This window comes from Magnusiomyces paraingens (assembly GCF_902498895.1).
Source record: "Magnusiomyces paraingens strain CBS 517.90 genome assembly, contig: contig5, whole genome shotgun sequence".
In the NCBI taxonomy this organism is placed as follows: Eukaryota; Fungi; Ascomycota; class Dipodascomycetes; order Dipodascales; family Dipodascaceae; genus Magnusiomyces; species Magnusiomyces paraingens.
Window position 1 is genome coordinate 2,643,570 of NW_022474071.1, and position 27,480 is coordinate 2,671,049.

Sequence of the window (27,480 nt, forward strand, 5' to 3'; positions counted from 1 at the left end):
ATACTTTATTTCCGCATTTTATCAAGAAGATGCTGGTAGTCCACTTCATTTGGCTCCAAATTATCTTTTTTATTTCCTCCAAGTCTTGAAAAAAAGGATTTTTCACCATGACCTTCTTCTTTAACAGGAGAAAGTATCACCTCTCCATCACTAATAACTCCAACATCTTGCTTTTCCAAACCCTCTTTATTTGGTGTGCGCTCATCTTCATTAGTATCCTTATCCTTTTTATTCCCACCAAAAATACTTAATCTTTTAGCAAACTTAGAGCCAGTAAAAACAGGTGTTGAAATTGAATCTTCATCAATTCCTGGTAATCCTTCACCATCATTATCTGTATCTTTATCTTTTTTATCATCTTTTTCTCTTTTTCGTTCTTTCTTTTTCTTCTTCTCTTTAAACTTATCTTTTTCAAGATCTGTATCAAGATCTTTTTCTTTATCGCTTATGTCACTTTCCCGATATTGAGCTGTTAAGTTATTTCCAGTATTAGCAGGTGTTCGTTTACTGAGACTAAAGGTTCGAATCCCCTTTTGAAGCAGTCCACCCTTATGAGAAGAAGGTTGTGGTGATGGTTGTTGAAAAGGAGCTGGAATATTTTGAGAAAGAGAACTGGAGCTAGAACAAGTTTTTAATGAAGTATCTCCCCCGTTGCTACCAATACTAAGTCTATCTTGAGAATCATTTAGAGATGGTGCAGTCAGTAAAAAGTTTCCATCACTTGACATAGATGTATCAGTTGGGTGGTCAACGGAGTTATCAAGTTGCTGTTTGCTATAATCTCGATGACTGCTACTGATATTGAATAGCCCACTAAATCCTCGGGAAAATCTACCAGACTTATTGGCAGAATTGGAGATTGGTGATTGTAAAGAAGATTCGGTTACATTGGAACACTTTTCAGAATCATCATTAGACTTAGTGGAGCCTGGTGAGTTTTCAAGTTCATCTAATTTGTCTTTCCATAAATTAAGATCAGGTATAGCTTTTCCAATAATTTTATTTTCAACAAAATTAGAAGATGCACCAATAGCTCCAAGATTGGAGGAAACTCCTTCAGAATTCAAAGATGAAGCCTCATTATTAGGATTTGGTCTAGGAAAGTTCCAAACACTATTAGTATTTTGACCTTCTGCAAAATTAGAATTTAAAAGGCCACTTGAAACAGAGCCTGCCAAGTCGTTACTTGACAGCGAAGGATGAACAAGGTTAGAACTTATAATAGTGTTTTTATTGCTAATAAGATCTGAGTGAGATGGTGGTGTTTTCCATGGGCTAATAAATGATGAACCAAAAGATTCTCCGAGAGCATGAGGTGGACCTGTATTACTGTTAACACTGCTACTTCTTACTCTATTAGATAACGAGATATTTGAACTTGAAAGGTTCATTGCTGAAGAATGACCCAAAGGACGAAGCATATTGTTGTTACTTTCCTCATTTGAATTATTTCCAACAAAGGAAGTCATATCCGAAAGACTAGAAGCATGAGTAAGAGAGCTCTGTGCGATAGACTTTCGGCCTTGTTTCGGTCTCAATGTACTAAATATTGATGAAAACATGCTAGAGCCTTTCCCATGAGATTTTTCGTCCATATCGAGATGTTCGCCGCCACTATCATGAGAAGTTTCATCTGAAAGCAAAAGTTTATTTTTGTGATAAAGGACATCGTTAAATGAATGTATAGATCCAGATGATGAAACCGTAGAGTGCAAAGAATTCTGTTGGGGAAAAAGATGATTAAAACTAGACTTGTGATGAAGAATATTTGACGACATTGATCCATTTTCTAGCGGAATGTCATTGCTTAAGTCATTGCTTAAAGATCCTAATGATATTCTTGAAGACAATGATTCAGAAGACCCGCTGCGTTGATGATTGATCGAGGAAAGTATGCTGGCTGAAGGCCGTGAGATAAATGAAGTGAAACTAGGATTGGTCTGGTGCAAGGCCATAGACAACCCAGATGACTTGATTCCAGAATCAGCATCTGCAGTTCTTTCTTCTATTAACGATTTAGAGTCTTCATTTGCTACAGCAGATTCCCCATTGTTTGTTTCTGTTTCAACAGATAAATTAGCTTTTTGCCCATCATCTTCATTCATTAAATAAGAGGGTAAGAATGCACTTGGGCTTCTAAGAATATCGCCGGCATTTGATTCGGAAAAACTCCCGTCACTAGAGGGTATCTCCAAACGTAAAGATTGTTTTGTAGAAGAAATACTTGTGGTGCTAATTGGAGGAGAGTTATTAGTAGAAGAATTGGAGTTGATAAAAGTATTTGAGTTATTGCTAGCATTTGAATGATTATTGCTCATTTGTGTGGCAAGAGTACCGGAGTTGTTGGAGGCAGAAAAAGAATAAAAATTTGCCTTAGTATCCATAAGAGCTGATGGCAGTGATGATTGTAAAGTATTTAAAACCACAGGGTGACTGATATTTGGGTTCCCCTGGTTCGAAAATGGATAAGAAATATTATATGGAGCTATGGTATTTACTGGGGGGCTGTTATTAATTAAGGCATCCTGTGCAATTGAAGGGTATAAGAAAGTTCCATTTCCATTTCCATTAGAAGAGTCATTTGAGTCTCTTCTACTTTCATTGCTTTTGGTATTCCGTCTAGACCTGGTTTTTCGTTTAGATTTAGCGCTATTGTTTGAGTTACTAGATCCATTTGAGCCACTGTTTTGGCCTTGCTGATTATCTTGAGATGTGTTGCTGGATAACGAAAAAGAATTTATCGCAGCTTGATAAGCAGCAACAGCCTTTTGGTAAGCATTATTAGCATTTTCGTATTGGTCATGAACTGAAACATAACGGTTTTCCAATAGTTTTTGATCTTCTCTCCATTTATCTTCTAAATCTTTCTCAATTTGATTTTCTAGAGAAATTGCTTCCTTGAGAAATTGATGAATATTAGACTGGCATAATAATCTTCCAATTAAATTATCATCGATTTGACCGGTCACATCATCTACTTTTTTTTTGACATCGTCAATAGCTTCTAATGTTGATGTTTTAGACATCTGGATCTTTTTAACTTCCGTCCCTAATTTTTTTGCCTCTTTATCTAAATAAATAGCTTCATCTGTAGCCTGCAAAATATTTTTTCGAAGTACTAATGTATTTACTTCGTGCTTGTGTTTAAACTGATTAATTATCAACTGGCTATTCTCCTGTTTTTTGTCGGCATCTTCCATCTCAGACTTCCACAAATCAATTTGCTGGTTTTTGCGAACAATAGTATCTCGAAGTTTTTGAAAAGCAATTTGAGCCTTAACCTTTTTATCATCAAGAAAATGATGTGTAGATTCTATAGTTCTATACTGATCACGCATCTCACTCCTAGGTCCGTCTTCAATCGCCAACTGTGACTTGATTTCTGCAAGCTCCTTTTCAAGTCTAGCTTCCGTCTGAAGATATTTTTTATTATCTAAAGCTTTAGAAACTATTGCATCCTTAATTCCAGTTTGAATTGACTGAAGTGTGTCTGAAAGAGTTTGAACGGTATGACTTTTCGTCTCATCTAGCTGGCCAGTTTCAGGATCAAAGGCACGAGGTGAGTAATTTTGTTGTAAATCAAGTACAGTAGAAGTAGATATATTCTCAACATTTACTATCTTGTTTTGTTTAATTTTAGAGGAACCTGTTTGGTGAGTTGATTGCTGGAGACCTTTTTTTTTTATATTTTGAGATGATATGGATCTCTTAGCAACTGAAAAGTTGGTATTAGAGTACAAAAATTTTTTGATTGTATCGTCTAGAAATTGCATTAAAACTTGAAATTTTTTGAACTTGAAACTTTTATACATACCTTCTTTCATAATAACCTCTAAAGGAGTTTTATTTGATTCATTATATTCTTTTGTTAAGTGAGGCGTATGAAAGCGAGTTATTGATGCATGAGATTGGTAATTTAATGGACTGACAGCAATTATGCTCAATGTATAATTTGTATTTGGCTTCAATCCTGTCAAGGATACAGCTGAACTCAGTCGGTCAGTATCACCAGCTATAAATATAGTGTTAGTAAAATTTACAAAAATGGTAACTGTATAACTTACCCTTTCTTCCGTCCAGTTGAAAAATTAGTTTAACAACATTTTTGTCAAGAGGATACCAATGAAATAAGACTGATGTAGATTTAACACAATCCAGTGTGATTACTGGAGGATCTGGGATGTCTATGCCAAGTGTTTGAATTAGATATGGTGAGGGTATGCGAAGAATGCGTGTGGCACGATGAAGGAGCCATAGTAACGCAAAAAAAATGGCTACAAAGTATAATACCATTTACACAAGAATATACATGAATATAAAATATATAATGTTAATAATATTGTAAAACGAGATATGAAAGAGAGCGTTAAAGGTACAAGACAAAAATGAAGGGGGTGGGATAATATAGATTATAAATATAAACTACCTAATGTAATTATAACAGAGGAGCTAAGCTTAAAAAATAGTGAAACAACCAGGTGAGATTTTTGATGTTTATAAACTAATTAGTTACTAAGAAATGTTACAAATATGTGTAATAAAACACTATAGTGTTTTATTATATAGCTATATATTACTTGAACAACATTAACTCTTGGTAAAACAAACTTGATCTCCACGGATTTTTTTCAATTAAATATCAATATTAATTTGATTCAAATCTAGATGATCTAGCCGAAGTAATATCAACAAAAAAAATACTTCAAATTAAAAACAATTTTTTGTTATATATTATTATAGCCATTTTTAAAAGTGGTCTTCAGTTTGTTGAACAACAGCAGTATCGAGAACCTCAACAGTAGCTTTATTTTTACTTTCTGTTTGAACAGTTTCATCAAGTTTCCTAAAATTTCCAGGGTCAATGTAACCAACTATTTCCCACAAGTTTCCAGAAATATCTTCGTCTTCAATTTCAGAAAACATTTTCTTAATAGTTTCCGAGTATTTTTTTGCATCTCTAACATTAGAAGATCCTGAAACCGAAATTCGAATTTTCATACGTGCACGCACAATTGGAATAACTTGCTTATCAACTAGAAGTTTAATTGCTTCTAAGGCCTGACTTTTTGAGGGTTTGTTAGAAACAAAGTTGAACCCAAGTTCTTGTAATGCTTTTTCAATAATAGTTGTTGGATATGGGCGTTTATTATTAGAATTGATACATTTACTGGCCACAATTTGGAGAGTTTCGGCACGTATTTGGCTAGCTTGTGCTTGTCTTTCCTTCCCACCAACTTGTAATTCACCCTTTTTTAAGATTTCTTTGATAACCGTGTCAACATCTGTAATACCAAAAGATTCCTTCAAATCATCCTGTGAAGCAACTTGACCTTTTGAAACATTAAAAAAAACTTGTGGAATTTGAAGCACTTCATCTAAGTCCTTTTCTCTAATGTACTCCTATATTATTAGACTATTAATTATCTTTCAATTTTGAATATACACTTACACGCCCTTTCGCCAGTCTTGAACTTTGTTTTGGTAACAAGCAATTTCAAATCTTTTTTTGCCTAATTAAATGTCAGTAATATATCTTTTTAAATCAATAAATTTATTATTAACCTTTTTTTATACGAACAAGGGATACGTTGGTAAGTTTGATATTTCCTGAAGGCTGGTTAATTGGCATTATGAAAAAAAAAAATAAATTAAATAAATTAAAAAATAATAAAAAAATAAATTTTGGTTTGAGTAGACTTAACAAATTTTTTTATTTGACCATCACGATTCTGAAATCTACAGTGATATTCTATAAATTTACCTACATGGGTAAATTTGTATTCTAAAAATGGCGTCACACATTTATTACAAACGTACAACCGTACAAACGTAAAAACGTAAAAAACAAAAAACCTTTAGTTACATTTAACATTTATTTTATTCAAACCTTAGGTTTAACGTTAAAGGTTTGGTATTTAATTACGAATTTATATCGTATCGAATAAAAAAAATAACAGTGGATATCGTGTAAATAAAATATATTAAACTACATTCTCTTTCTGAAAATTAGCCTTGGCATTAACAAGATGCAAATATTCAAATTTTCTTTTTTGGATATTAAATTATATTTAGAAAGATTTTTTAAATTCTATCTTGATACCAGGATTCATGTAAACCTCTCGGCAATCCTCTTCTGGAACCCCGTTTTCATTAATAAGAACACCAAAATCTATTGTCCCATCTAGCGCAATCATAGGGGCATGCCAGGTCCCTGCTCCATACGTCACGGCTTGATTTCCTTTAGCTACAAAAGCTTCAACAGTATTAAGGTCTGGTGTTCCAAAAGCATTTGTTTTGGACACTATCACCATATAAGCCCATTTATTACCAGAACTCTTTCCAAGAGGAAGAAAAGTTTGCGTTGAGTATGGGTGTTGCTCTAAAACTTTTGCCAGATAAGTGTAGGATCCATCGTTGTTTAAAGTAATAAGATGGTTCGGAGGTGTACATCGAAACAGATTCCAGCGAGTGAAATCCGGGACTCGACTACTCGGACAATTATTTTTGGCATAAAGTGATTCATTTCTAGAAATTTCAATGAATTTTATCGCAGTTCCCTGATTGGCCGATGCTGAGGATGTATCCGAATCAACATTAAGATGATTAGGCGAAATAACATAACCATAATCTTTAAAAGATTCGGGAGTTAATTCCTTCACTTCAATTGCAGGTAGGTTTTTATCAATTTGGTAAGTAGCTAGTGGCATTTTAAATAAAAATCTCTTTTTTAATTAGACTAATGTTGATTGAAAGGAAAAACAGTGATTCTAAGCGCATAATTTAAAAGATTTTAAGCTCAAAGTCTGGTAAGCCTTAAGGACCATAACATTATAACATTAAAAAATTGTTGGCGAATATTATCAAAAGAAAATTACGTAATATATACATAAATATTATAAATTTATGATAAAGAAAAACAATGAATACATCACTCAGTCTTTTTGCATCTTCCCAATTCATAATAAACCATGGTTTGGAAACAAAAAACAATAAAACTAACACGCAGGTCCAGAGGATGCTATCTAATTACGGACGAGATATTATCGAATTTTCCCGATATTCAAAACATTAAAATTGGAATGCTCAATCTTTTCATTCAGCATACGTCAGCAGCGCTTACCTTAAATGAAAACTGGGATCCTGATGTTCGTACAGATATGATTGATGCATTGGGGCGTATTGCACCGGAAGGATCCATGTACAGACACAATGACGAGGGCCCAGATGATATGCCTGCTCATGTTAAAAGCAGCTGTAAGTTTGACATCTAGCAGTAACTATGAAATTCTGACTTTTTAGTGATCGGTGCTAGCCTTAATATCCCTATTACAAATGGACATCTTGCTACAGGCACCTGGCAGGGTATTTGGATGTGTGAGTTTCGCTCTCGTGCTCATGTCAGATCAATTGTTGCTACTATTCAAGGTGAAGAAATGTAAAATGTGAAAAGTGAATCCTGATGTTTCCTCCACCTTCCCCCCTCCCTCATCTTAACAAATGATTTTTGGATTATTTATTTAATACCATGATTATCATGATACCATGACTCTTTACCTTATCTTTATGTAATTTTTTCTTTAATATATACAAAAAATCTGTTATACATAAGCATATTTAATCTTTCATAAAACGAGAAATTAGAAGTGCAGCAGCGACACTAACATTGAGGGAATCCAAAAGATCCTTCTCTGCAATGTCATTTTTTTCGGTATTAGTAACATTGTTACATCCACTGGATATTGATACCACATGTGTACACCTTTGAAGTAATGATTTACGTAAACCTTCACCTTCTGAGCCCACGACTAAAAGAGACGGCGCATCAATGTTAATTATGGGAAGCTCACTAGGTTTTATCCGTTTTGCTGTTGGCACTTTAATACTAGGAGGTACTGCTGCTATAATATTCCAACCTTGCAATTTAGATTCGTCAAAAAAATTGAGGGGTGTTTCACATGAGTATATAGAAAAGGTCTCTAAAGCACCTGCTGATACTTTGGAAACAGCTGGAGACATTTTAGAGCAATTGAGGGTAGAAATAACTGCAAAATCAGCACCCAGAAATTGAGCAGATCGTAAAATTGCACCCAAATTATGTGGATCTGTAACCTCATCAATGTATATACCGACAGCATTTGATTTAATATCCACTCGCGTTAGCTTATGAGGAACAAGCGTGGGCTTTTCAAACTTGTGCTCTACAACTGCGTAGGATGACTCTTCAAATTTTTCTTGATTGATACTGTTATCTCCAAAATCATTAAACACAAGAGATTGTGCGCGGGGTAAAACTAATGGTCGTGCTCTAAGGGCATACCCATTGTGTATACCATTTGATGTAAGCTGATCCATTTTATTCTTGGGTGTTTCATACTCTATAAGCACATTGCGCTGTTTTGCTGCTTGAACAATACGCAAATCAGCAGTTACAGCCGATTTTGATGTATATAATATTGTGAGACCAGTTCTTTTAGTACCTAAAAGCGCCGCTAACACACTTGATTTGCCATATATATATTCATTAAACGAAATAAGTTGAGGTTTACTCGACCGTTTCTTTTCATAGGATTTTTGAGCATTTAACTCTTTCGACAAGCCAGGAATGGTATGTCTATCACTGGCATTGTCTTGTTGTTTAAGCTGGCGCGCATGAACATGTGCATACTTTTTTCGAAAAAATTCATCACGGTTTTTATTATCCCAAACTTTTGTCTGTTTGCCAGATGGAAAATTTCGATCAAACGAAGCACCTTCTCTATATCGAAGTTTTGGCAATGCTGGTTTGACAGATCTTAAAATAACAGCCGGTCTCATTATTAGTCGAATAAAAAAAAGGATACAGATAGCTGTTATTTCAATTTATTAATGCGGAAATATTAAATCCAAACATATTGTACTTGAAAAATATTATCTACAGCAGAAGTAATATTGAGCTCAAAAAATTTTTTTGCATGTAATATTAATGTAACATGTTTGAACAACAAATTAACGTAACAAATTAGTAATCACTTAGTTTTTTTTTCCTGGTAACGTACATTTCAGTTGCACTTGACCAATCATTGCAATTCCTTTTAAGGTATTTTCCCCCAATAATCATATATATCTTCATAACACCACAAATATTTCCCTCCTTCATCGACCTCCCCTTTTTTTACACTATTCTACACACCTATCTACAACAATATTAACATATTCACAATGGCTTCCGTTACTTCCGTTGTTAAGGCCTCTGAGTATATTCTCAAATCTCCCTTTTTGAGCTCGATTTTTGTTCCTCTTTCTAAGACTTTTGTCAATCTTTCTGGTTATCGCCAGATGGGTCTTAGATTTGATGACCTAATTGCCGAGGAGTCTCCTATTGTTCAGACTGCTCTTAAGAGACTTGATGAAAAGGAATCTTATGATAGAATTTACAGAATCCTTACTGCTTCTCAACTTTCTCTTACCGCCCAGATTCTTCCTAAGAACGAGGCTGTTAAGGCTGAAGATGTATGTACAAAATTTTGTTGCAGTGTTCGAATATTAACGTTTTTTTAGGACAAATCTTATCTCATTCCATACATTCTTGAAGCGGAGGCTGCTGCTTTTGAGAGATCTGCTTTGGATAACATTACCGTTGTCAAGAAATAAATTTAATACCCCCGTTATATTGCACTGTTACGTTTTCTCACTATGTTTAATTGTATATCAAAGAAAAAAAATACTCTTTCTATTTTATCAATTATTTAAGTTATTCATTAAGCTGAAAAAGGTAACAGCTTATGCTCTATAGCATCTAAAGCACTAATAAAGCTATCTAGTTGATGCCCAAATTCTTCAACCACGATTTCTTTTGATGCCGAATCCAACATGATATTACAATTAAATGGCCTAAGAACTGGAAACGTAATTTTTCTCTGTTCATGTTCAATTTTTGACACAGCCATTGACAGTTTATATGAATTGATATCTTCCATATTGACCAAACTTGGGTTTCGTAGTCTTGACACCATATTATTCGCTGTAGATAAATCGGTCTTTTGTTCTTTATTCGTTTTGATTCGACTATCCTTATCGTTATCTATGTACCGTATTGTTCCCTGTTCTTCATGTGGAGATTCGCCACTGTTGTACGAAGAATTTCGGTTTGGTAAATTTTTAGGTGTTTCGCGATCCTTACCTATATCATCAAGAGTGGAAACCGTTTTAGAAACCGTTGAAAACATATCTTGAGGAATTGAAACTGAAGCTGGTACAACTACTGAAGAGGTAGATAATGATGCTTTGAGCTGTTGCTGTTGTAGATGCTGAAGGCGTTGATTATATTGCTGCTGCTGTTGATAAAGTTGAATCTTGTTCATTGGTAGATGATCAACTGACTCATTTTGATAAGATTGATTTTGAGAATATACAGGTTTTTGTGGATGATTTTGACTTTTGATTTTTTCATCTAGAATTGTATTAGAGTGTGTATCACTTTTTTCAGAATACAATGAAGAAGACTGTAAGCCGGAAGCACTTGTTGTTGCTGAGTTTCCTGAAGTTCCCCGTAACTGAGCTATTTTGTATGTTGCAGATACCGGCTTCCCAGTCACGGATGTAGATGAAGATGATGTAGAAAGTTTTCGTTGTGTAATATGCTTTAAATGAGGTGAAGATAATGTAGCTTCTCGTAAACTAATTCCGTCATAAGATGCAGGTGTCGATGCACCTGACGAACTTTGTTGATATGAGGCTGCTGGAAACGACGCCATTGTAGGAAGTGATGTTGTTGAAAATGATGTCGCCAAGGTGTTGGTATAATATGGAGCATTAGAACTTGGTTGAATGTATGTCTTGGGTAAATTTTTAATTACTCCTTTTTCACTAGGTTCATCGACAAGATATTCGGTTCCTAGCTTACTAGTAGCTGACTGAGTCTGAGATGATTGAGAAGGTATTCTACTGGCATTAGATGATGAAGTCGTAGATATATTAAGCGGCAAGTTAGTGGCCTTAAGAGATGCCTGTCGAATAGCATGCTTTGGAGACGGTGTTCTTCTCGATATTGATGACACATCTGTTAATGGCGGTGGAGCCTGGTGTGTATATGTTGAATTCAAATTGATTTCAGAAGCACTTGAAGTTAATGAAGCACTTGAAACAGTAGAAACCGGCGGCAAACTGTGAGCTTGATTATATGAATTATATTGACTAGCCACTGTAACCGAATCTGACTGAGATGACAATAGTTCATTTGGTTTGGAAAGTCCATTCGCCGTTAAACTTATCTGGTTTAAACGAGACTGAGAACTGTTATTCGTGGTCACACTAGGGCGACCCGAAATTTTCGCCGGATTATAACTGGAGTTAATGTTATTCCAATTAGTAATATTTACAGCACTTGAACTAGCAGAAACATTTGACGAAGAATTATGATATCCCATAGTTGTAGAAGACACTTCTGAAACTCCAGAATTTATCAAAGATGATTGAGAGGACGCCGTTGCAGTTTTGAAATGTGTTGGTAAATTGGGCGTAGACGATGATGAGGTTGGGGCATTCAAAAATGGCGGATTTTTTGAAAATATTTTGGTATTAGAACTAAGATCATCAATGGAAGGAATTTCAATTTGATTTGTCAAAGGAGAAAATGTACTGATATTAGAAGGTATCGAAATATTTGGAATATTTCTATCGGTATTAACTGCATTTGTATTTCGTGTGCTAAACTGGCCTTCGATACTGTTGTTCCAGTTAGCATCTTTAGATCGATTTTCAAAATAGGATTCAACCGAAGTACCTGCACTATTGTCGTTGATGTTGTTATCTGCATTGATGTTTCTATTTTCATTCAAAAGACTGTGATTGTGACTTCCCGAGTTTTTAAAATCAAATTTTCCAGGTTCCTCTTCAAATATATCAAGAAGAGGGTGCTTATCAACTTTAGAGTTCGGCGACGATAAATGCCCATTAGAGGTCATAATAGTAGTTCCCATACCAGAAGCATTAGAAGACGAAATATAACTGTCTTCTGGTCCTTTAAACGTCGGAGCTTGAGAAAGACAATTTTCATTAGAAGTAAGAAAATTTGATTCAGAAAACCGATGAGTAGTAAAATCTTGTGACGGAGAAAATGGTTGTTGTTGTAGTTGTTGTTGCTGCTGCTGCTGCTGCTGATTTTGTGAATTACTAATCTCATGTTCTGATTCAGAATCTAAGGGACTAAAGTCCCAATCAAATGATGAAAAATCATCGTCTTCCTCATCACTTAATGAAGCGCCAGGTCCATTGGGAATCAAAAAACTATCTCTGATATTTTTATTCTTTTCTCTCCATTGTTGGTATCTTATAATAAGATCTTTTAAAATTGAATAAGAAACAGACTTAGTTGCTTTGATAAATCTTCCTTTTAATAGTTCTTCTGCCGTTGGTCGGGAATCTGGCTGTTCATCTAAACACAAAGCAACAAACTCTTTCAATGAGGCTGAATACTGACTGCCTTCCAAACGAGTAGGTTTGGTAGATGGAATCAGTTTGACAGCACGTTTAATTTCTTGATCAGCAAAAGGTGGAGCCCCAGTAATAATTTCATACAAAGTAATTCCTAGTGACCAAATATCTGCTTTTTGATTATAGCCAGACCCATTGATAACTTCGGGAGCCATCCAAAACGGTGTTCCAATCATAGATGTTCGCTTAACTTGGGCAGCAGTTAACTGTGCAGCAACACCAAAATCACATAGTTGAACACGACCATCACGAAAAACTAGCACATTTGCAGCTTTGATATCCCGATGAATAATACCTTGATTGTGAATAAATTGAAGAGCCACAAGCATTTCCCTCATGATAACAGCAGCATATTTTTCTTCAATTCTGCCAGCTTTCAATAATGTTCTTACACTACCACCTGAACAATAATCCATGATAATCCAAATTTTAGTACCAGAAAGAAACGCACCATGATAAGTTATAATGTTCTGAGTTTCAGATTTTGAAAGATTTGAAAGTAATGTTATTTCTTGTTGGACATCTTTGACCTCTTCATCTCCAATATCTAAATTTAAAATTTTTATTGCAACGACTTGTTTTGTTTCAACATTAATTCTATAAATTGTTAATCAATAGAGAATATAAAATTAACTTAATCATACCCTTTATAAACAACCCCGAAAGAACCACTCCCAATAACTTCCTCCTTTCGATATAAAGCTGCAACAGGTGTTCTTTGAGATGGCATCTTAATTATTTTAAAAATTAAAAATAAATATACAATTATCAAACAAATAGTATAAAAAGGCCATAAATATATGTTTTAAAATAATTAAATACATAATACTAGCTTAAAACGGGTATCATAATTTTTTAGAAGTGAAACGAAGTTTATCGTGTAGCAATTCACGTGATTCATGTCACATGTTAAAATATTGGTGTAGCTTCTTCAGTACATATTCTCACTACTTTTAATAGCACACCGATAAAATTTTTATGTTAAAAATTTAGATTTTTTTAATTTTTAAATTTGAAAGATTTTGGAAAGGAATGATATATCACTATACAATTCTTTAAAAGACCACCATATTAAATTAATATGGAATTGAGTTCTTTTATTCTTGATTATTACATCAAATTTATTTTAAAAATAAACCTAACTTTTCTTAACCAAGTTTAAGTTATTATAAAAAAATTAGCTGTCATTATCTCTTGACCAATCAAACGCTAGCAAATCTTAAGAGTTATTCACTACCACTAAAAATAAGATTATTACACAAATTCCATAAAATAAAAACAAGAAAAAAAATCTGTTTTAATTATTTATATTTATATTTATATTTATATTTATATTTATATTTATATTTATATTTATATTTATATTTATCACTTCTATTTGAAAATGAGCTCTTGGGCACATATTCGATCAGTTGCTTCGGGACAGCCTTTGAAACAGTTAGACTCTGTTTTTCAAAAGTCAAGGCTAACATCAGTGACAAAAGCACCTTGCAAAAAGATTAGTGGAAACAAAAATTCAAAAAGTCCTTCCAAATTAAGTCGAAAATCTCCCTATGAACAAGTCATAACTACTACACCTGCTTCTAATTACCGCCATAATTGGGGATTGAAAAACAATCTGCCGGCTCAAAAAAAATCACCATACATAACTATTAATTCTTTAGATTCAAACGGATTTGTAAATTATGAGCCCGCATCCAGATTTACATTAATTTCACGCCGAATAAAAGAGTTGAAAAAAGCTATTATTCCAATAAACTCACAACCTTCAAAGTACTATCAAAATGATTTTTTTTATTCTCCAAAAGATTCAGTTATTCCCCCATATCGTGATAGTCCTATTGAGGTATCTGAAAACTCGGATTTAGAAAGAAAAAAGGCACATTTTTTAAATTATCTTGCAAATGTCGGATATTCTCATACCAGAATCAGTCAAATAGTTGATCAAAAAAGATTTCAACAAGCTCTATCCGGATATGACATTAGAGATAACTCTATATCTTACAAGTCATATCCTTCAAAACACATCGAGAAAAATAGTGATGCACCGCCTTACCTGTTACGCCCTATTGGAACAGCTGGTTTATCATATTTTTTGCAAGGTGGTTTACATAACAAACCTGTTAGATCAACTAACAATGAGGATTTTAATGATGTCTTTTCACCAGGAAAAATCGAGTGTATTAATAATCACTTACCAGTAAACTCTTCAGAGTACCCACTATTTCCTGGTCGATTTGTTGATAAAAATTCATCTCATGTTTTAGTTGGCGGCCTTGTTGGAAAGTCAAATATAACCGAGATGAAAATGAACAGAAGCAAAGTTAATGGTCCAATTCAAAAAACATGCTACCCTTTAACGATACAAACCTTAAGAATGAATGGAAATGGCTCGATTGATATTCAGCTAGGAATTTATCGAGATAAGAGTGTGACATCGTTAAACAAAGCTCAGAGCTTAACTTCAGACATTAAACTAGTTCTTTCTAATAGTGAAAAACTAAGACGAACCATAAAAATTGGCCAACAAAATGAACATGGAGACTCAGGATTAATTTCAGAGATTTTTTAAGCGGTGAAGAAATTAAATTTCGTGCTTTAGTTCAAAAAACTACATTAACTAGAAAAGTAAATATAGAAAATAAAAATATGATGAGACTTTAGAAAGCCATAATTTTTAGCCATTTGATTAGGATGTTTTAGGCTCCGTTAACGTCTTTGTCAACAGAGATTCCACATGAATCACAATGGTAGACACGATCGCTCAGAGACAGGCTGGCTTTTACTGCCCTGCAATCGGTGCATGTCTTGCTAGTGTATTCTTCATTAATCCTAGTGATTCTGTTTGTCAATTTTCTCTTAAAGGAAAGGCGCTGTTAAACCGAGCAGTGCGAAGTTGACTTCAAATTTCTGTTCATTCCCCTATTTATGCTAATACCAACCAATTGTTGAGTTTCAAATGATGGAAGTACTATGTTTTTGTAGTTGGTGGTAAGATGTTTGATGATTTGGCAGTAATTGTCGGTCTCTATGTTGGTGATTTTTTCGTAGTGCTTAGAACATTTTTTGGTCTTTTTAGCAGATTGTATCGCTGAAGTCTTCTTATTCAAGTTCATGACTTTATCTCTGTTGAGCGATATATGGAATTCGTTGCCTTCTGATGAGTAACCTGTCACTAAATGCTTAATTCCAGGATCAAGATATAATTATCTCTATTATAATATTCTTTCTTTCCCCACTTTTAACCTCCTTCTGGCACTTTATTGAAATGAAGAGATGGAAGTTCATTCTGAGTCTATCGTAGTGCAACTTGACTTAATGCTTTATTTCAATTGATGACATCTCTTTCTACTGTCTCTTTCCTACCTTAAACTCCATTTTTTACGTTTTTTCTCATCACATTTGTTGTATTTAATATCCTAATCTCAATAAACTGATTGAATTGTTTCTTTTTGCTTTGAAAAGCAAGCCTAAACTTCTTTATGTTTTCTCTCTCCAAGTTGGTGAAGACACTCTTGAAGTTTTTGTGTGCTTCCTTCACAGCAGATTCTCTTATTTCTTTTGGTACCTCAAACTCAACCCTTTCAATAGGGTTAACTTTGTGTCAATTGTAGCTATGCCACGGCATGATTTACTGTCTGTCTTTTTGTTGCATTCACCACACTTGCGAGACATTTTGATTACATGGTCATCTCATAAGCTCATCCAGTGCCTCATTTCATTGGAGTTGATGTCGTTGAAAGTTCTGTTATACACACTACAGGAAATACCTATACACTTGTGAAGTATTGATCTTTGTTAGGGTGTCTGAACTATCCTCAACTTTATTGTTTTTAAATTCAACATACACAAACAGTCTCTGTGGACAAACACAATGATTCCGATATGTCTGTGCATGCTGAATTCCAGAATGGTATCAAGACTTTTCCTTTTTTGTAATTGATTCCTGAAGTCATAACTGAAATAGCACTTGAAGAATAATACGTAACTGAGAGAACTCTAATCCTTTGAATATCTTCGGCTTTTTTTTGGGAATTGACTTGATGGTATATGAAATTTGGTCTTGATTGCGATAAGTATCAGTGATGAATCTTAGTAAAATACTTTTAGCTGTATTTAGAATATCTCCATTGACCTTAATTAATCTTGTCAAATTTGATACAACCCAGTCAGTCTAAATGTAAAGAGTTTTTCATCCAAGTCCAATGAGGGTTCCATACCCGAGTTCGAGATAAGTTCTATGATCAAGTCCGATAGGAACTTTTTCTCCTCTAGGTCTGATCGTTTCCTCTTCATGGTATGGTACAAAGTACAAAAAATTATCAAACAATCTTCAAGCGTCAGTTAGTTTAAGTTTGTTAATGAAAAAGAGTATTAGCTTACCTACCAATTGTAACCAGGATAATTGTGAGGAAACTAAGGATAAAAATAAACTGTTTATATGGGAACTATTAATAATAAATATAGTATGTCTATTTTTTTACCAATCTTAGGAGTCGAATTAACATCTCTACCCATATGAAATCATGAAGATATCAAGGGGATCAAGAGACATTTTGACTTTGATGCAATACGGTGTTGACTTACAAAATAATTGTAAAGATGATAAAATTAAATTAAATTAAATTAAATTAAGAAAAGATAAACTGAATAAGAATTGATAAATGAATATAAAAATAAGATTTGAAAGACTTTTTTAGTCAATTGACATTCAGAGTGATGACATATATAAAAGAAATTCCCTTTTTCTTTAACATTTTTTTATAAGTATCTATAGTTGTAGATGATGTTATGTGTATGAAATAGTTAAGTGGAGTTGTAGTTTTTCTTTTGATGATGATGCACCAGATGCAATGACTCTCCAGAGCTACAAAAAAATAATGGGCGTACGACCTATTGCTGAACTAGTTACCATTTTAGGGTCAGTTTAACAGCCCTTTATCCGGTGTTCTAGATGTGAATGAGGCAAACCGTTATTTCTTAAAAAAATATGACATGGAGAAAAAAATCATTTAGAATTTAGAATCAGCATGGTTGTTAATAATAATTGGGCTTAAAATTATGGCATTCTAAAGAGGAATTAATTATTAATAATTATTAATGATGATGTCATAAACTTCAACCAAAATATTTGCTTTTTCACCAAATATTAATATGATAGATGACTCCCCAACAAAAAAGGGATTCGTGAGTCATGAGTCATGAATCATGAGTCATGAATCATGAGTCAATTTTTTTTTATATTTTTATATTTTTTATAAATTGTATAAATAAAAATACCTTTGCAATTTTTAATTTTCTTTTTCTTTCTTTGATTAAAGAAATATGTCTTATTTATCTTTTTTATCGAAAAAACTTCCCACGTTTCAGATTTATGGAGCTAATACAGAAGTAGGAAAAACAATATTTTCAACCGCTATATCTTTAGGAATCCTGCACAACGCTTCTCAAAAATCTAAAGTTAATTATATTAAACCTGTGTCAACAGGAAATCTAGTTGATGCTGACATTAAGTAAGGTTTTTTTTATTTGGTCTAATTGTTTCTAATATATTAATATACTTAAGCCATGTGCAAAAATATGCTCCTAAAGCTGAAACTTGTTGTCTTTTTCAGTATAGTTTACCTGTCAGCCCTCATTTAGCGGTACAAAAAGACAATAAAACTCCTCCTTCAGAAAAAGAAATTTTGCAAAAAATTGTTCTGGAGTTACAAAAAAAAAATCAAAAATTAGATCACCATGACGAGCAATGGGCTCTTATTGAAACTGCAGGAGGTGTATTATCACCGAGCCCTAATGGAGGTCTGCAAGCAGATATGTATAGGCCATTACGTCTTCCAACAATTTTGGTTGGTGATTCAAAGTTAGGAGGAATTTCAACAACAATTTCTGCTTACGAAAGTTTAAAAATACGGGGATATGATGTTAATTTGCTATTATTATTTCAAGAGTCAGTCTACCAAAATGCAAACTACTTAAAAGAATACTTTAGTTATCAACAAAAAAAATCAGCTTGGAAAGACTCTGTGCCTAAAGTAATTTCTATCTTGCCACCCCCAGAAGTTTCCGACCCTAACCTGTACTGTGAAAAAACTGATTTCAAACAAATGACAGAGTACTATGATGACGTATCCCGGTCGCCTGAAATCAGAAGTGCCTACGAATATTTGAAATTTTGTCATGAAAAACGCATTAAGTCGTTGGAAGTTATGGCAGATAATGCCGATAAAAGAATCTGGTACCCATTTTCACAACACAGTAAAATCTCACCCAAAAGTATTATTGCTTTAGACTCCGCATATGGAGATTTTTTTCAAAGTGTAACAAAAGATTCTAGTGCTAAAGAAATCCTACAGCCTCAATTCGATTCGTCAGCTTCCTGGTGGACTCAAGGTCTTGGTCATGGTAACCCTGAACTAGCTTTAACTGCTGGTTATGCTGCTGGAAGATATGGGCATGTTATTTTTGCCGGAACAGTTCATGACCCGGCATTACGACTTGCAAACAAGTTGGTGAGTCTATTGGATAATAAAAGGTTATCCCGAGTTTTCTATAGTGACAACGGTAGCACTGGTATTGAGGTTGCTTTGAAAATGGCATTTAAGGCTACTGGAAGCCGCTATGGACTGAAATCAGAACTCCACAACAATGAAATTGGTGTCATTGGCCTTAAAAGAAGTTACCATGGTGATACTATAGGTTCAATGAATGCATGTGAAGAATCAGTTTATAACAAACAAGTTAATTGGTATAATGGAAAAGGTTATTGGTTTGAATTCCCGCAGATTAAACTTTGCAAAGGGACTTGGTGTTTAGAAATCCCCGATGGGTTACTTGATGATGGGTTGAACTTGCCAAAGTTTAAATGTTTCCAATCATTAAATGAGATTTTCGAATTGGATAGTCGAGATATTCAACCATACAAGCAATATATTTTTTCAGTTTTGAAAAAAGAAATTCAAGAAAAAAAGCGAAATTTTGGAGCTGTTTTGCTTGAACCATTATTATTGGGTGCTGGGGGCATGAATGCTGTGTAAGTAACGGAATTTTTTTATTCGAAAAATCACTAACTTATTTTTAGAGATCCATTATTTCAAAAGGCTTTGGTTGATGTTGTCAGGGAAACTCCTAGTCTTTTTGGTGAGTTTGAAAATTCAAAACTTAATTCCAAAGCTTGGCAGGGACTTCCAGTCATTTTTGATGAAGTGTTCACTGGTTTATACAGGTTGGGGTTTAAGTCCGCTGCAAAGCTTTTGCAAACTGAGCCTGATATTGTTGTAAATGCAAAATTGCTTACTGGTGGTGTCGTTCCTTTATGTACGACAACTTCAAGTGATTCTATTTTCGAATCATTTTTAAGTCCAGAAAAAGTCGATGGCCTTTTACATGGACATAGTTATACAGCACATCCGGTAGGATGTTCAATTGCGCTTCAGTCCTTAAACGAGCTTGAACACTTGTCCCAAGATAATTCCTCTTCTTCCTGGAAAATTTCGATGAAAAAATGGGGTTCATCTGATAATCAAATCTGGAGTTTTTGGGATAAATTTTCTGTAGAAAAAATTTCCCAATTTCATCAAGTTAAATGCGTTTTTGCCATGGGATCAGTGCTTGCTATCACTCTTAAAGATATATCAAGCGGATACGCATCTAATGCAGCTGAAGAGTTTAATGAATTCGTTTCGGGGCTGCAGCTAGATAAAGAATTCGGGTTACATATTCGAGGACTCGGAAATGTTATTTACTTCATGAGTAGTATGAACCCTGATCTTGAATCTTTGCGCAAAATAGAAAATATCATTATTAAATATTTTGAATAAACCTTTCATGAAAATACACCATAAAATGGCAGACTTCTTTACAAAACAGTTTTATAACCTAACCCTATAATATAAATTTAGAATAGCTATTTTATTTTTTGTTTACTTAATTTGAAGAATTTTAATCATCAGAATCATCTTTTGTGATTTTAGGCTCCCGAATCATACACTGTAAGTGAACCGGTTCAGTAGCACGATTGAGAGTAATTTCCTTCTTGACTTCAAAACCGTATTTGTGATAGATTGGTATGTTAACTAAATTCGAGGATTCAAGATAACATGCTTCACCATTTTTATCAGCAATATCTGTCACATACTCAACCAACTTGCGAGAGTAACCCTTACCCCGTGCTTCTGGAACAGTACCCAAATAGATTAAGTACCAACTCTTATCATCACGATCCTGCATAACCTCCGCCTTAGCTTCATGAAGAACTGGTAAAAATTCATTAAAATATCGAGCCTTAGATTCTTTACCCAAAGAAAAATATAATCTCCACATGCCAGATTTCATAATAGTCAAAAAATCATCCATATTTTGATTAGGAGGCATCCAACATGCTATGCCTTCCCAATCACCAACAGTGAGAACCAAACCCTTTAATAGATGAGCATAAATGATATACTCAAAAATATCTATATCTAACTTTCTTCGTTGCTCTGGTGTATTTCCATCACAATCAGTCAAATATCGTGCTACAGAATCTTCTGTAAAAGCACGAGCCAGTGTATCTCTGGCTTGCTTATATTCGTGTAATTCTACTTTCCGAACAGTTGCCATAATATCGATAGAGCAAATTGACTCAAATAAATTTAAGAATCCCTTGGCTAAAATAAGTAGGTGAATTAGTTGATGCCTCTAATTTATTTTTTTTGTTTTGGTCTTGTGGATAGAGTAAATATAGGTCAAGGAATTTCTATATATTTATATAGCTGAGATTTTAAAACGCATTTGTGTTATCGCGGTTAAGTAAGCTCTAGAGGCATGAAATTCAAGATACCCGCCCATTAAAGCACAGGTCAAAAAAACCGATATTTACTAGCCAACCATGCGCCACATACGTCACAAATACTGATCTATCAAAAAAATAATAAAACAAAAATATTAACTGCTTAGGGACGTAATCTATAGGAGGAAGGTGCTTGCGATTGTCTTTTTTCTGAACAATTCTTTCCGCTTTTTAAAAAGGCTCAAAAAGGGTTCAAAATTATTACAATATTTGTTACATATAAATATTACATTACAATATTTTAACAATCGAAAGCTTTACAAACCCATGCTTTAACGCGTAGAACTACCAAAACTATCATAACAAAACTTGTTAAACCAAAAGCAAAAAATTTTTTGAAGTTTCTGACGGCCAATAACCATATCTGTAAACAACTCTTTTGGCTTCGGCCAAAACCTTGGGAGTCCACTGCCTTTGAGCCATTAGTTGAAGAAGTTCCGATTTGGTATCCATCGAGCGCCTATTTTCTTCTATGTAGTTAAATACATCTTGTTCATAAGAATTTGAAAGTTCTTGTAGAATGCTAACGTCCTCCAAAACCTCCCACATAATATTTAATGGCTCTTTATATTTTGAGTCATCTCCTTTCAAAAATTCCGCAGCAATAATTATAATGATAGCCATTTCGGCATTGTCATTATCATCTAATAATGAATAATTAGGTTCTTCGATACCAAGAAGCTGCTTAAGAATTTTTTCAATTTCAGGAGTAAAAATATTACTGAGATCAATTTTATGCTGAGCATTTTTAATCAATTTGCTGGTTTTGGCATCACAAGAATCTAAAGATTTTTCTAAAATCAATCTCTGACCTTGGCGATATAATGTAGCGTTAACATAACGATTTTTAGATATATGTCCAAGTTCTGTTATTTCTTTTTTAGTTAAAAATGATTCCTGTTCATTAATATTAAGGAGTTTTTGAGCTAAAGCTCGCTTTAACGCAATAATTCCATTCAGCGCCTCACTTCTAGTTAACAGAACACTAGAGTTTTTATAGAGAAGTTCTTCATCTCGTTTGCTGACAATAGTAAATATGGTCAATAGTTTTTCACTCATAGGTGAATCAAGAGAGAGAAATTCCGTGAAATGATTATCTTCTAGTTGAATATTATTTTGTATTAAACTTTCCTTAATAGTTTTATTATTAGGAATCCCCAGCTTAACAGTTACTAAATCAAACTTAAAAGTATTCAAACAAAATCCATAACCCATTAAAAGCTCTTCATTTCCTTTAGGCCCATAATTATTAAATATTTCGGTGTCTTTTGCAATAGGGTATCCTATTGAAAGTAAAAACGAACTATCGTTGGTGCCCCAAAAGACAGCGGTTTCAGGTGCATGGTTCAAAGAATCAATAACTGGTAACAGCATACTTAAGCCAAGCTTTTCACAGGCATATTTATTTTCATTATAGATTATTCTTGCAGGAAATGATCGAGACAAAAATATAGCTGAAGCCCAGTTATATGTTGCAAGAGAAAAAAGAGACCAATTAATATCAAATACATATTTTTTTAATTCCTCCCATTCAGATTTCCACTGATGAGTTCTCTGAGAAATATGGTTGTATATATTTGTTCCTGCAAGCCATTCTAACTCCTTTGAAGTCCAAGATACAGGTATGCTAATTTCATCATAGGACGGTAACATATCTAAATATTCTTTCCATTTGCTTTTATTCTTTTGGACTAGAACTTCGAATAGAAAAGAAAGCTTAATAAGGGGTTGACGTATGTGTAAGTTTTCATTCCATATATGGCCAAATAACGATTCAGCAAGTTTAGGTCCTATAATATAAGATTCAGGACATTCAATTAAAGATAGAGGAGAAACAATATTGGCTGTAATTGAGGATGAGGCCATAAGAGACGATCCATTTTGTGCTATGTTTATTAGTACTTAATCAATATTTTATGAATTATCAACATACTAGAAACAAAATGGACATGCTCAGATTTAATCATATTGTTTTTTCGAGCCCATTTTTCTAAGGAATGTAACTGAGAATTTTTTAATTCCATTTCCTATATCGTTGTAGATGTTATTTCTTTTTACTAAGTAACTAAAAAAAACATTTACTTTAATTTTTTTTCTTCTAAACATTTTTCTAATTTATATTACGTAAACACTTTAAACTTTTCAGTTTTGTACTATTAATAACGCTAAATACAAAGGATTGAGACCTTTAATTTTTGTTCTTAAACAAATTCATTGATAAGGAATGAAAAAGAAATGAAAAAGGAAATATTTATCTATATGTGTTAATGTCAATAAATTTATCTTGTATTTAACATGGCTGTAAGTAGAGTCATAAAATTTCATTGACACTATTTTTTCTAATAAATATTTGTGTTTTGAATCAAACTTTAAATTTTTTGTTTACTTTTTTCTTGAATGGGAAGTAAATCAATATAATAACAAAGCCACAACAATAAGAAGATTACATAAAGTATATTATGAAGTTTATTACTTACTTCAGTTAACATCTTCATATACATTTTTGAGAATTTGTTATTTATATTTTTCACCCATTTTCTTCAAAAAATTCAAAAAAAAGTTGTAGATAAACACCGATGTCAGTATCAACACTTGAAACGAGACTGTCAAAAGTTTCAATAGGTGAGGCCAACACGGGCGCGCAATTATTAGCCCAGCAGCCAATTAAGTTAAACCCAGCTAGAAGTAATGTATCATCATCGACTACCACAAATCGATCAATTCATGGTCAACAAACTAGACAAAATCTTAAGATTCACACATCTTCCATTCGTCCCCCATCTCCTAAAAGAACATTTAATAACAAGGCTTCCACGGTCTCTCATTCCACTTCAAGCATTGCTCATAAATCTATAATAAGAGATTCAGGCTTTTCCAAACAAATTAATTTGCAAGATTTAAATTCCTCAGTTAGTCCAGCCCCAACCCAGGTTAGACATTTTACATTGAACGATTTTGAAATTGGGAGAAAGCTCGGCAAAGGAAAATTTGGAAAAGTTTATTGTGTTAAAGATAAAGCTACAGGATATGTTTGTGCACTTAAAGTTATGTCGAAAAAAGAACTCATTGAGTACAAGGTAGAAAAGCAATTCAGGCGTGAGATTGAAATTCAATCTAATCTTCGGCATCCTAATATATCACGACTATATGGCCATTTTGATGATGACCAAAACGTTTATTTGTTAATCGAATATGTGGCCAAAGGAGAGCTTTTCAAAGTTCTTAGAAAAAAGGGAACCTTTAATGATGTCCGAGCTTCAAAATATATTTATCAAATGGCAGATGCTTTACAATATCTTCATAAGAAACATGTCATTCATAGAGATATCAAACCTGAAAACATTCTTTTGGGACTCGATGGAAATATTAAAATTTCTGATTTTGGATGGAGTGTCTATGCTCCTGTTTCAAGAAGAACCACAATGTGTGGAACTTTAGATTACTTACCTCCAGAAATGGTTGAAGCTAAGGAACATGATTACCGTGTCGATGTATGGTCACTAGGAATTTTAACATATGAGTTCCTGGTCGGGAGTCCACCATTTGAAGAACCAGGACACGTTGCCACATACAAGCGCATTTCTAAAGTTGATTTAAAAATCCCAACAACTGTATCCCCTGAAGCAGCTGATATTATCAAAAGATTCTTACAGCATTCTCCAGAAAAACGATTTCAATTAGATAGAGTTGGCGAACATCCATGGATTATTAAAAATAGACCATTTTGGAACTCTGTTGAGCATTTAGGGTAGCATGCAATCAACATTTTTTAAAAAACAATCTAAAAAATTATTTTCAACATAATAATAAATATTTACAAAGATTGAACCGCCAGTTATATAAAAGTATACAATATATATATATATATATATATATATATATATTGTGTCAGATAATACGCACAAAGAAGTCAATAGACTAATACATTAAGCAAGAACCATTCCTTTTTTAACAACTTTTTCCAGCCCTTTAACCCATCCTCTACTTTCCTTCTTCTCAACAAATAGAAAAACTCGACCACGTTTACCCATGCGCCCAGTTCTTCCAGCTCTGTGAATTAAATCAACGGATGAATACGGTAAATCATATAAAATAACATTTCGAATATTGTTCATATCTACTCCTCTCGATAATAAATCAGTCGTCAGTAAAACTTTCACTTTTGAATTATTTTCATTATGTTTTAATAGAGGAGCGGGATTGACAAAGTCTGATATAAGATCTTTTCTTTCTTGGATAGTCATTTGGCTGCTTATAGAAACTGCATCATATCCTTTCTCTTTCAAAAATGTAGCTAAACTTGGAATTTCATCTTTGTGGTTGAGAAAAACAACAACTCTTTTTAAGTATCCAGATTCCGTGTTATCATTATGAATTGCGTATAGAGCTTGTTGTAAAGCACGTGGTTTGGAATTTAAATAAGGTGGATTGAAAACTTCAACCACTCTAAAATCAATATGTCTTGGAATTTTGTGCAAACTGTGAGTCACAATTCTAGTTGTTTCCGGGTATAATTTAGTCATGATTTTGTCAAAACGACGAGGTATTGTTGCTGAGCAAAAAACAAGATCAGTGGCGCTAGATGATGTGGCTTCTAAAACCTTTTGTGTACTTTCCACAAATGATTCGTCCATTAATGTGTCTGCTTCATCAACGACAACCCATTTACAATACTTCAGATGGCCATTGATAGAGTTTTGAGTCTTAAAAGTTGCTAAAAGTTTCTCGGGGTTTGCAACAAGAACATCAATTCTATGTTCCAATTTAGATGAAATAGATCTGGGTGAAATTTCCGGAGTTAGTGCAAAAGATGATAACTTAGCAATATGACATATACGCTTTACAGTCGATATAACTTGGGTAGTAAGTTCTAAAGTAGGAACTAGAACTATACATCTGATAATTGGAAGCTCTTTTAAATGTTCCCAATTAGGATCTGATATTTCTTGCTCTTTAAGTTTACTCAAAAGTGGAGCTAGATAAGCCAAAGTTTTTCCCGATCCTGTTTCGGCTGCAATGAGAAAAGAACGAAATTCATCAGGGTTTTTTCTTTTTGCTTGGATAGCTTTTGTTGCTAAAATTTGGATTTCTGAGGGTTGCTTATAATTTAAATGGCCTAAGATATCATTTTCTATTGCATTTCTTACACCGGTGTCAATCTTTAAAGCTTCAAATGTGTTTATTTTAGATACTGTGGTTTGTCCTTGAATTCTATATTTGGGATCAATCATCTGAAGTCCGGCAAACTTTCCACTGTTTGGTGGGCCGACCATAAACTTGGGATCTCTAGTTGTTGTTTTTGAAGATACTTTGGATGATTTAGATATATTAAGCGAAAGTCTTCGATCATTTTTAATAGCTTTGGTAGATATTGATTTAATAAATAATCTGGTTGAGGTTTCGTTTACTTTAAATGACTTTTTTATAAACATCTTGAAAAAGATTGACAAAAAATTTTTTTGATGTTTTAAGATAATCTTCATTTTAAAATTTTTTTCATTTAAGCATATTTTAAAAAGCGTTGATGAATTTGGAGGGATGTTAGGGTAATTACTAAGCACTTTATATCATGCTTATGAGCGATAATTTGACAAGTTATGTGTCTGTGCTCACTATAAAAACTAAAAATGCTTAAAATATCAAAAGTCTAATAATAAATTTGAACATATTAAGGCATTTTTAGGAAATCGATTGTTGGCAAAACTTTGCAAAAATCAATTAGTTTTGTATATAAAACCATAAATTAAATTGATATTACTTGAGAATCAACAAACAACGAATTTATTATTTATCTTTATTTAGTTTATGGGAGTGGCTTTAAGTATTAATTAGATTGATCAAATGAAAACCGAAAACGTACATCGGAATGCTATTCATAGCTCTCCAAAGACTAGATATCGTATTGTCAAGAGAGAAACAATATGGTGCAGAATTATTTCTGCACCCAGCGATCTATTTCTTTCAATAAATGAAACAATAAATTCAATTGAATGGAATTCTTATATAAATAAAATTGCATTACCTTTTGGCTCGTTGGCAAATATTATTCTTCTTTTTTGTCGACTGACTGTTGAAAATTCTTCTGCGTCCCTAAAAAAAGCAATCGAGAAGTTTTTTTTTAACGGCGACGATTTATTTGCATATAAACATACCCATTTTGAAAAATACAGGTTTGATTC

The 27,480-nt window shown here is 33.4% G+C and overlaps 11 protein-coding genes across 11 annotated transcripts; 4 read left to right on the top strand and 7 right to left on the bottom strand.

The window, feature by feature from the left end:
- Window positions 1–5: 5 nt before the first annotated feature.
- Window positions 6–4,293, bottom strand: SAPINGB_P006459 (uncharacterized protein; the record flags this gene model as incomplete). The annotated part of the gene is made up of 3 exons (XM_032001170.1): window positions 6–3,760; window positions 3,815–4,012; window positions 4,065–4,293. The coding sequence occupies 3 exons, from the start codon at window positions 4,291–4,293 to the stop codon at window positions 6–8; spliced, it is 4,182 nt and encodes a 1,393-aa protein (XP_031857061.1).
- A 453-nt stretch (window positions 4,294–4,746) lies between these two features.
- SAPINGB_P006460 (uncharacterized protein) lies at window positions 4,747–6,707 on the bottom strand (the record flags this gene model as incomplete). The annotated part of the gene is made up of 3 exons (XM_032001171.1): window positions 4,747–5,330; window positions 5,450–5,510; window positions 6,117–6,707. 3 exons carry the CDS (start codon window positions 6,705–6,707, stop codon window positions 4,747–4,749), a joined length of 1,236 nt encoding a protein of 411 aa, XP_031857062.1.
- A 372-nt stretch (window positions 6,708–7,079) lies between these two features.
- SAPINGB_P006461 (uncharacterized protein) lies at window positions 7,080–7,439 on the top strand (the record flags this gene model as incomplete). Its single annotated transcript, XM_032001172.1, has 2 exons — window positions 7,080–7,254; window positions 7,300–7,439. The coding sequence occupies 2 exons, from the start codon at window positions 7,080–7,082 to the stop codon at window positions 7,437–7,439; spliced, it is 315 nt and encodes a 104-aa protein (XP_031857063.1).
- Window positions 7,440–7,614: 175 nt separating this feature from the next.
- On the bottom strand, window positions 7,615–8,814 carry SAPINGB_P006462 (uncharacterized protein; the record flags this gene model as incomplete). Its single annotated transcript, XM_032001173.1, has 1 exon — window positions 7,615–8,814. One exon carries the CDS (start codon window positions 8,812–8,814, stop codon window positions 7,615–7,617), a length of 1,200 nt encoding a protein of 399 aa, XP_031857064.1.
- A 384-nt stretch (window positions 8,815–9,198) lies between these two features.
- Window positions 9,199–9,630, top strand: SAPINGB_P006463 (uncharacterized protein; the record flags this gene model as incomplete). Its single annotated transcript, XM_032001174.1, has 2 exons — window positions 9,199–9,489; window positions 9,538–9,630. 2 exons carry the CDS (start codon window positions 9,199–9,201, stop codon window positions 9,628–9,630), a joined length of 384 nt encoding a protein of 127 aa, XP_031857065.1.
- A 107-nt stretch (window positions 9,631–9,737) lies between these two features.
- On the bottom strand, window positions 9,738–13,201 carry SAPINGB_P006464 (uncharacterized protein; the record flags this gene model as incomplete). The annotated part of the gene is made up of 2 exons (XM_032001175.1): window positions 9,738–13,068; window positions 13,116–13,201. The coding sequence occupies 2 exons, from the start codon at window positions 13,199–13,201 to the stop codon at window positions 9,738–9,740; spliced, it is 3,417 nt and encodes a 1,138-aa protein (XP_031857066.1).
- Window positions 13,202–17,351: 4,150 nt separating this feature from the next.
- On the top strand, window positions 17,352–20,291 carry SAPINGB_P006465 (uncharacterized protein; the record flags this gene model as incomplete). The annotated part of the gene is made up of 3 exons (XM_032001176.1): window positions 17,352–17,392; window positions 18,038–19,504; window positions 19,553–20,291. 3 exons carry the CDS (start codon window positions 17,352–17,354, stop codon window positions 20,289–20,291), a joined length of 2,247 nt encoding a protein of 748 aa, XP_031857067.1.
- A 121-nt stretch (window positions 20,292–20,412) lies between these two features.
- On the bottom strand, window positions 20,413–21,072 carry SAPINGB_P006466 (uncharacterized protein; the record flags this gene model as incomplete). Its single annotated transcript, XM_032001177.1, has 1 exon — window positions 20,413–21,072. The coding sequence occupies one exon, from the start codon at window positions 21,070–21,072 to the stop codon at window positions 20,413–20,415; it is 660 nt and encodes a 219-aa protein (XP_031857068.1).
- Window positions 21,073–21,613: 541 nt separating this feature from the next.
- SAPINGB_P006467 (uncharacterized protein) lies at window positions 21,614–23,268 on the bottom strand (the record flags this gene model as incomplete). Its single annotated transcript, XM_032001178.1, has 2 exons — window positions 21,614–23,187; window positions 23,235–23,268. The coding sequence occupies 2 exons, from the start codon at window positions 23,266–23,268 to the stop codon at window positions 21,614–21,616; spliced, it is 1,608 nt and encodes a 535-aa protein (XP_031857069.1).
- A 609-nt stretch (window positions 23,269–23,877) lies between these two features.
- Window positions 23,878–25,053, top strand: SAPINGB_P006468 (uncharacterized protein; the record flags this gene model as incomplete). Its single annotated transcript, XM_032001179.1, has 1 exon — window positions 23,878–25,053. One exon carries the CDS (start codon window positions 23,878–23,880, stop codon window positions 25,051–25,053), a length of 1,176 nt encoding a protein of 391 aa, XP_031857070.1.
- A 174-nt stretch (window positions 25,054–25,227) lies between these two features.
- Window positions 25,228–26,574, bottom strand: SAPINGB_P006469 (uncharacterized protein; the record flags this gene model as incomplete). Its single annotated transcript, XM_032001180.1, has 1 exon — window positions 25,228–26,574. One exon carries the CDS (start codon window positions 26,572–26,574, stop codon window positions 25,228–25,230), a length of 1,347 nt encoding a protein of 448 aa, XP_031857071.1.
- Between the last annotated feature and the right edge of the window lie 906 nt (window positions 26,575–27,480).